The following is a 10,346-nucleotide window of genomic DNA, read 5'->3' on the forward strand; positions in this document are numbered from 1 at the left end:
TCTCTTTCTTGCCCCGACCGGTGTGGCTCAGTGGATAGAGGTCGACCTGGGGACTGAAGGCACATGCCCAGGTTGCAGGCTTGATCCCCAGTGGGGAGTGTGCAGGAGGCAGCTAATCAATGATTCTCTCTCATCACTGATGTTTCTATCTCTCTCTCCCTCGTCCTTCCTCTCTGAAATTAATAAAAAATATATTTTTAAAAAATAATAAATAAAATTCTTTCTTTTTTTTCAATCTTTTTAATTGGACCTGCAGTTTTTGATCCATTAGGCATTAATCACTTCAAAGGATAGAAATAATACGCTCTTTTTGAGAAACATAGACCCAAATGAGATATTATTATCCTTCTCCCTGATGGTTTTTCAAATAGTGTTTTTAAAAAACATAGTCCTTATTACTCATACTGAAATATTTATGGATGAAATTATGTGAGATTTGCTTCAGAAACTATAGGGAGGAGTCAGTGGGTGGGGCATGAATGGTACAAGACAGGCCACGAATTGATCATAGTTGAAGCTGGATGATGTGTACCTAGCCCTTCATTCTTCTGTTTTTCCACATGTTCAACATTTCCTATAACATAAAAAATTTAAATCATATTTAGATGTTGAGAAGAATCTGGCTGAAATGACCAGCGGTTCCCAGTTTAACCAAGAGAAAAAGCACTATTTTAAAAAAGAAATGGCCCGGCCGGCGTGGCTCAGTGGTTGAGCGTCAGCCTATGAACCAGCAGGTCATGGTTCAATTCCTGGTCAGGGCACAGGTCCGGGTTATAGGCTCAATCCCCAGTGTAGGGTGGGCGGGAGACAGGCAATCAATGATTCTCATCATTTATGTTTCTCTCTCCCTCTCCCTTCCTCTCAAATCAATAAAAATATTTTTAAAAAATTTTTAATAAAAAGAATAGACAATATTGCTCTACAGTGAAGGCCATTATAGCCCTCCTCAGGCCTGTCCAGTGGGCTTGTCAGCATAACAGGAGCTGCCACAGAAGCAGCTGGGGCCTGGCTAGGCAAGGATGACCTGAAGCCACTTTAGATTTGAATCTCTCACCCGGTTGGTTTAGCTCAGTGGACAGAGCGTTGGCCTGCGGACTAAGGGTCCGGGTTTGATTCCAGTCAGGTTTGGTTTCCATACTTGTTTCTGGGCCTACATAGTCTTACTTTAAAAGTCATTGTTTCCTTTATTAACTCATTAAATAAATCTTTATTGAGTACCTGCGCATGCCTAGTTCTTTTCTAGGCTCTGAGGATAAAGTAAATAGACAAGGTCCCAGACCTCTTGCAGTCCATCCTCTAACTGAGACTCACACAACAGCAAATGTAACTAGTGTTTTACAACTTCAGCTTCAGGTAAGGAAACGGAAGGTGCCTGCCCCACCAAGCAGCCAGGGAACGGCCTCTGGGAGCAGGAGGCACGTGTGTGGAAGCCGGAAAGCCGCGCTGCAGAGCCCCAGTGCTCTGTGCTGGGCGCTGCAGATGGGTTCGCGCAGATGGTCTGTGTGGCAGGAGGTGCAGGAGGCCGTGGCTGTGCCCTCCGCTGTGGGTGAAGTGGGCTTGGGCCTTCCAAGGCGCCTGAGGCGCTGAAGCCTTGTTCCTGTTCCTGATGCAGAGCTGGGAGTTTGGCATCCCTCTGTGCCGGGAGCTGGCGTGTCAGTACGAGAGCCTCTACGACTATCAGAGCCTCAGCTGGATCCGGGTGAGCTTTGCCCCTGCCCCACGCCCCCAGCCCCGGCTCTCCTGGCCGCGGGTTCTGAGAGAGCGTTCACTGCGGGCCCAGCCCTTCGCCTTAGCGCTGTTGGGTGTTAGGGAGGAGCAGAGGCCAGGTGTCGGCCTTCGAGCCCCTTGCCGTTTGGTTGGGGAACCAACATGCACTTGGTCAATGATTGTCACTCTGGTGCTCAGGGGTGAGCAGCATCCACCAGTGGAACGGCTTCCAGAAGGAGGTGGCAGCCCGACCTCACGGAGAAGCTCTTCCTGAAATGATTTGCTCAGGGTCGTGTCATCTGAAAACGCTGTGTGGTCGTCCCCTGCTGTGGCTTGTGGTCCCTTTCAGTGAGGCCAAGGCCTCATTTTCCCTTCTTCACAGCAGAATATCCGAAACTTAGGTGAAATGCCCATGGACTTGGAAGGCCGCCAGGAGGTTTTTCCTGGCTGCCAGTGCTGGGGTCGGAGTCCTGGCAGCTGCTGAGTTCATGACAAGGGAGGTCCGCAGTCGCAGCTTGCCCTCCTGCACCCTGCTCAGTGCGGCGAGCTCTGCTGCGTCCCTGGCCCGCTCGGGACTTGGGCCTGTGTAGACATGGCCTTCTAGCATCAGCTTCTCCACTGGGCCTTGAAGGCCTCTGCTTCCTGGCAGGCTGGCTCCATTGAATGCCTTAGAGCTGTCTTCTCAGAGTCCAGGGAGTGTTTCTGAATGAAAGCTTACCGGCCGTGGAAATGCTAGGCATCACGGACAGTAGCTCGGCTTTTGAAGTTTCAAGTCTCCTAAACTGGAGCCAGTACCAGTGACGCTGGCAAGTGAGCCTTCCTTAGCCTCGTTAGTCCCATGATAGATGATCAAGAGCCATGCAGCTGGACTGATGCAAACTGGTGCCGAGAACTGCTGTTGGCCCCTTGTCAGCAGCACCCGCAGGGTCAGGTGCAGTGTCGTTCAGAACCAGAAACCCGGGGGCGGGGGGTGTGGCTGCAGGTGTGAATGTCTGCCCCTGAGCGTGCAGGAAGCCTGCGCCTGTGGAACTGGGTCCGCCCACTGGGAAGGACACAGCACGGCCTCCGGGGCTGCAGGGCAGGCCTGACCGCCCCCACCCCCAGTCAGATGACAGTGGAAGAGCAGGGCTTCCGGGGAGAGGCTGAGCATGGGTCTCATCTGGACCGGAAGACAGTGTCCAGTGGGCCGGGAGGACTTGCCCTGGGCTAGCAGTGGAGCCGACTGAGGCAGCTTCTCCCCCACAGAAGATGGAAGCCGGCTGCTACGACAGCATCATGGAGCAGCAGCGCCTGGAGCCTGAGTTCTTCCGCGTGGGCTTCTACGGCCGGAAGTTCCCCTTCTTCCTCCGGGTGAGTCCCGCCGGGCGGTCACAGTGAGACCCGCCTACAGGCTCCTGGGCACCTGCCTGTCCTGCCTGTGTTTCTCACCTGGTCCCCTAGTCTGCTGCCTGCAGTGCTTCTCCCTGAAGGACTGACCAGCCAACGAAGGCCCTCGGCTTTCGCTGCCCGGACGGCCGGCTGCTCTAGACCCTGTTTGCTCTGGGCGCTCGTGAGCGCCTCCTGAACCAGGTCCCGCAGGATGTGACCAGGGCCTGAGCCTGTCACATCAGCATGTGCAGAAGCCTCCCCCTCCTGCTCTCAGTGCCTGGCGTCCTCCATGTGCCTGCTCAGCCGGCAGCACCCAGTCCAGCCCTGACCTTGCAGTAGGCCGGCCTCTGAGGGGTCTTCATGTGTAGAGCTGTGGGTTTGGGACAATCCGAGGACAGGCCCCTTGCTCAGGGGCTGTGGGAAGCCTTTCTAGGCAGCTGTTTCCCTGCCCAGGTGAAGCAGACATTTCCCCCCGCTGCCTGGAAGGCTGGGCCGGGACATGAACATGGAGGGACGACGGAGCATAGCCGTCCTGACACGAGTTGAGCAGCTGTGATTTCTTTCCTCAGCAGACCCAGAGGCTCCAGGTGGAGTCAGCTGTAGGCTGGAGCGGGGGTGGTGGTGGGGGGGGGCGTTATCTTGGTCAGATGGGCCTGTGGGCGGCCGGGGGCTGCAGTTGAGACCTCAGGCAGCTCCGATTGCCCCCAGTCCCAGTGCTGGCTACAGTTCAGTGCCCACGCGTCTCAGCACGCAGATGGGGAGGTTCAGAGACTCCTCGATATGTTTGGGATCCTGTCTCCTTGGAGAAATCACTTGAGCCAGTGCGCATGAGCGTGGTATCACGTCGAAGGTCAACTGTGCTCGTGCTCCTTTAAAAAGCCGTCTGCCAGTCACAGACTCCAGGCCATCCAGGTCTCAGGGAAGGCAGGGCAGCTTGCACATCTCCTGGGTGAGAAGAAAATGATTTCTGTAGGAACTAATACTGACAGGGCGCTGCCAGCACCCGCTGCAATTCCAGCCACAGCCAGGATTCTGGTAGCAGAATGCGAGTGAGCCGAGGCCTGTCGGGGGTGCTGGACCTCCTCCACACGCTAGGGCCTTCCAGCCCAGGCGTTTCGGAAGCGGCGCGTTTGTTGCCCCGTCAGCGTAGATCATACTGCAGCAGGGGGCAGAGGTCAGCAGAGAAGGAAGGAATTCTCCAGGAATTAGAAGCCAAATGCCTCTCTAGGAAGTCCTTTCACAAATGAATGATCCTGGCACTATAACTTCTTTCTCATTTCATCTTTGCAAATTGTGCTTCATTGTCATTTTATTCTCCTTTCCAGTCCCACAATTTGTATATGATAAACCAAATTTTACTCCAAAGCATCAGCATGTTGGATATAGGTTACAAAATCATGCCCTGGTGTCCCCCATTTCTGTCCCTGCCAAACAGGAGGTCTCGTCATGGTTCGGCCTGACTCCCACCCCGCATGCTCATGTCACAGGCACAGTGGTGTCTCGGGGCTCTCAGAGCGTCTGAGAGCGGGACCTGGCACAGAACCTGCACCGGAGCCGCCAGGTGCTGCAGTGACGTCTCAGTGTCCAGATGTGGTTTCAAGGGGGCCAGGAATGGCAGAACAACACCGGGCTGTCAGTCTGTCCCTGTGTCCGCATGAGGCGCAGTCCCTAGGAATGAGGATTCATGTGTACAAATCGGGCTGGGCTGGCCACGTGCTATGCTGCCCTCCCTTCCCTCCGCTGCCCAGTTCGTCTGCGGCAAATGGAGGAGGCCCCAGAGGAGGCAGCTGTCTGCCTGCCAGGTGCAAGGACAGTGCAGGGCAGTGGCAGCGGGTCTGTCTCATGTCGGTGCTGGGCTCTCGCCTGCCTGAGCGAATGAAACTAACAATGAGCCTCAAGGTCAGCGCTGTGTACTTCCTGCTGCTGGGTCTCCCTGAGCACATGGGCCATCGATTGCATTAGCTGCCAGCTTGGTGCCTCTGGACCATCTGCCTGCCTCCCTTCACCACGTGAGGCTCTAGGGGCGCTCAGGCAGGAAGACACCGGCCTCCCTTCTCGGGGGAGTTCTTTCTCTCCGTTTGACCGTGAACAGATCCTGGTGAGGTGGTACCTTTGAGAGTGGGTATGAAAATGCCAGTTCTTCATAATTCCTTGTCAGTTCTGCTTATCAGGCAGGGGACTTGGAAGTGGCTCTGTCCTTTGACCGCTGGTCTGTTCCACTGGAGCAGCCAGCTGGCTTCTTGTGACCTTGACTTCGTCCTGGTGTTGCCCTTCCATTCTGAGCCATCAGACATGTGGCCTGCCTGAGCCGGCTTCTCCTACAGAAAGAAGAGGGGGTGCAAATCCCACTCCAGACAGGCCGAGGTCCCCCATGGCCCGGCCTCGGTCGTCCCCGCCCACGAGGCATCTGCTGGCCTGTGGAACCTCTTCCTGTCTGTCCCCTGAGACAGGCCAGGAGGGGCTGCCTGCCTCCCGCCACTTTGTCAGAGTGGGTCTGGCAGCGGCTGGGCAGGCAGAGAGCGTGACCCGCAGGCTTCAGGGGACTCCCCAGCGGGGGGCAGACAGCAGAGGGATGAGGGTGCCTTGTGGTGACTTCAGTCCAGCAAGGGGAGAAAATGAGACCTCACCCAAACCGAATATGATAGGGCACAGAAATGCGTACTTAGAATCCTATCAATTTGTTCTGTGAGGCACTGGCAAAGGAGTCACTGCAATAAACAATTCCCGAATCCCTGCCAGCCACTGGGCAATGGCTTCTCCCGGCGCCAAAAGTGGCCCTTGAGCAGCACACACCCAGGCCGCCCAGCCACCCCCAACCCCCGCAGTTCTCCACCCTCTCCAGCTGCGCCTCTGCCCGCCTGGCAGTACTTGCCCTGGTTGGCACTGTGCCACACAGGTTGCCCCTTCCCGCTCCTCTCTCCCAGGCTGACCCAGCTGGGCCTCAGGACGCTTTCAAAATCTCACCCCCACCTTGCACCCCTTCCCGGGTGCCCTCCAACCCCCAGCAGCTTGTGCCTCCCCACTGCCACCTCCCAGTGCCCCCTGTGGACCAGGACTGAGCACTGCCCCGGGCCTGCCTCAGCTCCTAGGCCTGGCTTGTGAGACGAGTAACCGCTGAGCCATGTGGAGGCGGGGCCGCAGGCGGGGCCTAGAGTGTGCTCTCTTTTCGGCAGAATAAAGAATACGTGTGCCGTGGCCACGACTACGAGAGGCTGGAGGCCTTCCAGCAGAGGATGCTCAGCGAGTTCCCGCAGGCCGTCGCCATGCAGCACCCCAACCACCCCGACGACACCATCCTGCAGTGCGATGCCCAGTGTATCTTTCCACGCGGCGGGGGAGGAGGGCAGGGCCCGCGAGGGGAGGCCCACAGGCAGTGGCCCCTCTGCCATGCCGTTGGCCGTGGAGGCTAGGTTACCATAGGTCCTGAACCAGAGCATGTCCTCACCGGGCCCCCAGTCAGCGGGACTCGTGCCTCGCAGAGGAGGCCCTGGCTGCCCTTAGCCGTGGGGCACCTAGTCCTCAGGGCCTCCGAAGGACCTCGGTCCCTCCGGCTGGCTGCTACCCGCCTCACCCTGCTCTCTGAAGGGCCTCCCTAGGTGATCAGGAGCAGTCCCTGTACAGGGTGACTTGGGGTCCCACCGGGACTATTGCCACAGGAACACCACCGGTCTGTGCCCTGCTGCGCTGCTGCCGGCACCTGTTCCTCTCCTGAGTATCTGTCGGGACTGAGGCGGGGCTCGGGGATGGGGGGGGGCGGGGGGCCGTAGGAGATGGGAACGCGTGTGGGAGTCTGAAGGCAAACACTGGCCCCCAGGCCCTCCCATCGCTGCCTGTGAGCCCTCATGACAGTGGGTAGCTTGTTCGGCGGGTAGAGGGGCAGGTGGACACCCATAGATTCTCTCCCTCCAAAGAATATTGTATTAAAAGATTGTTTTACAGTAAATAGTTCACTTACATTGGGCAGGCCCAGGCCCCGGCAACTCTCTCACTCCTGTGGGCACCTCATTTTCCTGGCCCTTCTCTTTCTGGATTGAGGGCACCAGAGTGCACTTGGCATTGACAGCTCAGCTGGCTGAGTGCTCGGGAGACACGTGGCCTCGGGGAAGGGCTCAGGTCAGACTGGGTCTGACCCACCGAGGGCTGTCACCTCCTCCATCAGGGACAGAGGCTGCGGTGCTCCTCCTTCGGGGTGACGTGGGCCAGCCCCTCAGGTTCACCTCTGGCAGATCTGGGTTCCCTTCACTTCCTGCGCAGACTTGCAGATCTATGCGGTGACGCCCATTCCAGATTGCGTGGATGTCCTGCAGATGGACAGGGTCCCGGATCGCGTCAAGAGCTTCTACCGCGTCAATAATGTGCGGAAGTTCCGGTACGACAGGCCTTTCCACAAGGGCCCCAAGGACAAGGAGAACGAATTCAAGGTGACAGACTGGGAAGCGGGCAGCATCGGTGACCAGGGCAGCTCCGCGCGCCGGCACCTGGTCCCTGCGTCACCCTTCAGGCAGGTGGTGCGGCCAAGGTGGCCTAACGCCTGTCCCTGCCTGTGCCCGCCCCGCAGAGCCTGTGGATCGAGCGCACCACGCTGACCCTGACCCACAGCTTGCCTGGCATCTCTCGGTGGTTCGAGGTGGAGAGGCGGGAACTGGTGAGCCATGCGGCGACGGGGCTGCTCAGCCCGGCTTTGGGAACTTCCTCTAAGGGCTGGAGAAGGAGCGAGCTGTGGTCTGCCGCCTGCCCGGGCCCCGCGGGCCCTCCTGTGCAGGCGGTCGCCCCTTCTCTCGGTCAGGCCTCCACCGCGAGGCAGTGCCCTTGCAGGCTCCCGCTCACAGGGAGGAAGTGCCCTCCGCTCTCTGACCTCAGCCCCGTGCTCTTCCCCTTCTCACGCCAAAAGGCCCGGGGTCCTGTCCACAGGAGCCAGGCGGGAAGCAGCTTCCAGGCCTGTGATGGGGGCGCTGCTGGGCCTGTGACCACACGGTGTCCTGTGTGCCCAGGTGGAGGTGAGCCCCCTGGAGAATGCCATCCAGGTGGTGGAGAACAAGAACCAGGAGCTGCGGGCCCTGATCGGCCAGTACCAGCACAAGCAGGTGCACGGCAACGTCAGCCTGCTCAGCATGTGCCTGAACGGCGTCATCGACGCTGCGGTCAATGGAGGCATCGCGCGCTACCAGGAGGTGAGGGGGGCGCCCACACAGCCCTGCCTCCCGGGACAGCTTCCCAGTCCCCCTCTCCGCTCTGCCTCGCTGGCTGAGGGGTCCTGGGGCGAGGCGGGCGGCTCCCCTCCCTGTTGCTGTGGCACAGCGCTGGGAGGGCCCTTCCTTTTTATTCTCGGAACTCTGCCAGATTAGGAAGCTTGTGATTAGGGAGCCATGTTAAGTGGCCCCAAGAGGAGTCCTGAAGCCAGCCCTTCCCAGGAAGTGAGTTGGGAGCTGGCTAAGACCCTAACCCCACACTCCCCCTGGCGACCAGCCCGGCCTGCCCTCCCAGGCCATCCAGCCCCGAAGGGCAGGACGAGTGTCTCGGCTTAGGTGTCAGCCGCCGTCAGGCCTCAGACACAACAGGCACCTGTGACTGCAGGAGGGCCAAGCAGTCCACTGAGGCGTGGGGGGTGCGTCCCTGTGAGCGGCCGCCTCACAGCCTTTCAGACTCGACCGCTCCAGGCCCCATCTAAGTGCATCCTGGGAGCGGCTTCCTGAAGTGGCCTTTCCTTTCGCAGGCCTTCTTTGATAAAGATTACATCACCAAGCACCCCGGGGATGCTGAGAAGATCGCCCAGCTCAAGGAGCTCATGCAGGAACAGGTATGTCTCGCAGGGCTCGGGGCCAGCGGCCAGGAGGGAAGGCTGTGCGCCCAGGAGACTGCTCCCTGCTAACAGAGCGGCGTGGTCTGTCCCCTAATAGGTTCACATCCTTGGAGTCGGGCTGGCAGTTCACGAGAAGTTTGTGCACCCGGAAATGCGCCCTCTGCACAAGAAGCTGATCGATCAGTTCCAGATGATGCGGGCCAGTCTCTACCATGTGAGCTGATGCCTGCACTGCCCCTGCTGCTGTGGGACCAGGTCCACTCCCTGCAGACCTGTGAGCGAGCGGAAGGAAAGCGGGAGCTGTCTCCCCGCAGAGTGGGCATTCTGTCCAGAGGGGGGAGGCCCAAGCCCCTCATTCCCTCTCTCCCTAAGGAGGCGTCAGATTCAAGGGCAAAGAACATTGTTTCAAGGTACTGTGCTCTGAAAAGAGGTTTCCATACACGAGGAAAAGAGCCAGAGTACATGTAGAGATCACTTTGGAGCTGTTTTTCATCCAAGAACCTAAAGCTGTAAGGCATAGCCTAAGCCAGCCCACTCTCCCCTCTCCTCTCTCCCTCCCCATCTCCATCCCCTCTCCCCACCTTGTCCCAACGCTCCCTCCCTCCCTCTCTGGCTTCTCTTCCCTCTCTTTACCCTTCCCCTCCAGGTGCCTTCCTCCCCTCTCCTTCCAACATGTCTGGTGACCCAGGCTCACATCTGAGGACGCCTCGGGTGGAGAATACGTGCATACTGGCTGCTCTCAGGCCAGGCAGGTCTCCCTGACTCTGGCCTGGCTCTCGGGCCTCCACGGCAGGGTTTGGCCCAGGGACTCATGCTCACAAGAGGAGCAGGGCCTGTTTTCCAGGACTGTTTCCCCTCCAGGGGTCTCACAGGGAATGCTGGCTGGCTGAGAATAGTGTTCACATGGTCTCGAACCCCTGTTCACATCCCTCACCCCATGTTCAACCATGGGGTGACCCCAAGTGTTCTAGAGAAGCCTCCTGCTAGACAAGCTGGCTGCCAGGTCTCCAGGGGGAGGGCCCAGTTACTGTGCCCTCATTACCCAGGGCCACTGGGTAGAAGTGGTGAGAAGGCATGGGACACAGAGCCAGTCGGGGGGCAAGGCCGTGGCGCAGACATTCCTCTTCCGGTCACCAAGCTCAGAGACAGCCGGTGCGCGCAGGAAGGCGGGGAGGCCAGCAGGTGTGTGTCCTGTCTCCTCGGAGTCACAGACAGGGACACAGCCCGGTGCTGCCACCAGGAGGCTTTGGGACCAAAGCTTTCTGCGGAGACGGCCGCATAACTGAGAATCCAATTACACTGAAGTCGATGGCGCTGTTTTTCAGTAACTTACACCAGGATTGTGTGTCCTGTTTCCCCATAAACTGCGTCACAGACAACTCAGCCCAGGTCACAGACAGCTGGTCCATGCAGCAACCCTATAAAAGCCAGCCCGTCCTACACAAGAAGCGCCATGGCTGACAGCGACACT

The 10,346-nt window shown here is 58.5% G+C and overlaps 1 protein-coding gene across 1 annotated transcript in view; it reads left to right on the forward strand.

Annotated features, from left to right (window-relative positions):
• Positions 1 to 10,346, forward strand: part of DOCK3 (dedicator of cytokinesis 3) — a 160,642-nt gene that overhangs the window by 139,307 nt on the left and 10,989 nt on the right. The window contains exons 38-45 of the mRNA XM_015568294.1: positions 1,613 to 1,699; positions 2,953 to 3,057; positions 6,249 to 6,390; positions 7,330 to 7,496; positions 7,634 to 7,720; positions 8,067 to 8,246; positions 8,789 to 8,872; positions 8,973 to 9,089. Of these exons, the coding sequence (XP_015423780.1) occupies positions 1,613 to 1,699; positions 2,953 to 3,057; positions 6,249 to 6,390; positions 7,330 to 7,496; positions 7,634 to 7,720; positions 8,067 to 8,246; positions 8,789 to 8,872; positions 8,973 to 9,089 (969 nt within the window). The remainder of the gene's footprint in view (positions 1 to 1,612; positions 1,700 to 2,952; positions 3,058 to 6,248; positions 6,391 to 7,329; positions 7,497 to 7,633; positions 7,721 to 8,066; positions 8,247 to 8,788; positions 8,873 to 8,972; positions 9,090 to 10,346) is intronic.

The sequence above is a fragment of the Myotis davidii genome, unplaced genomic scaffold (genome assembly GCF_000327345.1).
Source record: "Myotis davidii unplaced genomic scaffold, ASM32734v1 scaffold663, whole genome shotgun sequence".
Lineage (NCBI taxonomy): Eukaryota > Metazoa > Chordata > Mammalia > Chiroptera > Vespertilionidae > Myotis > Myotis davidii.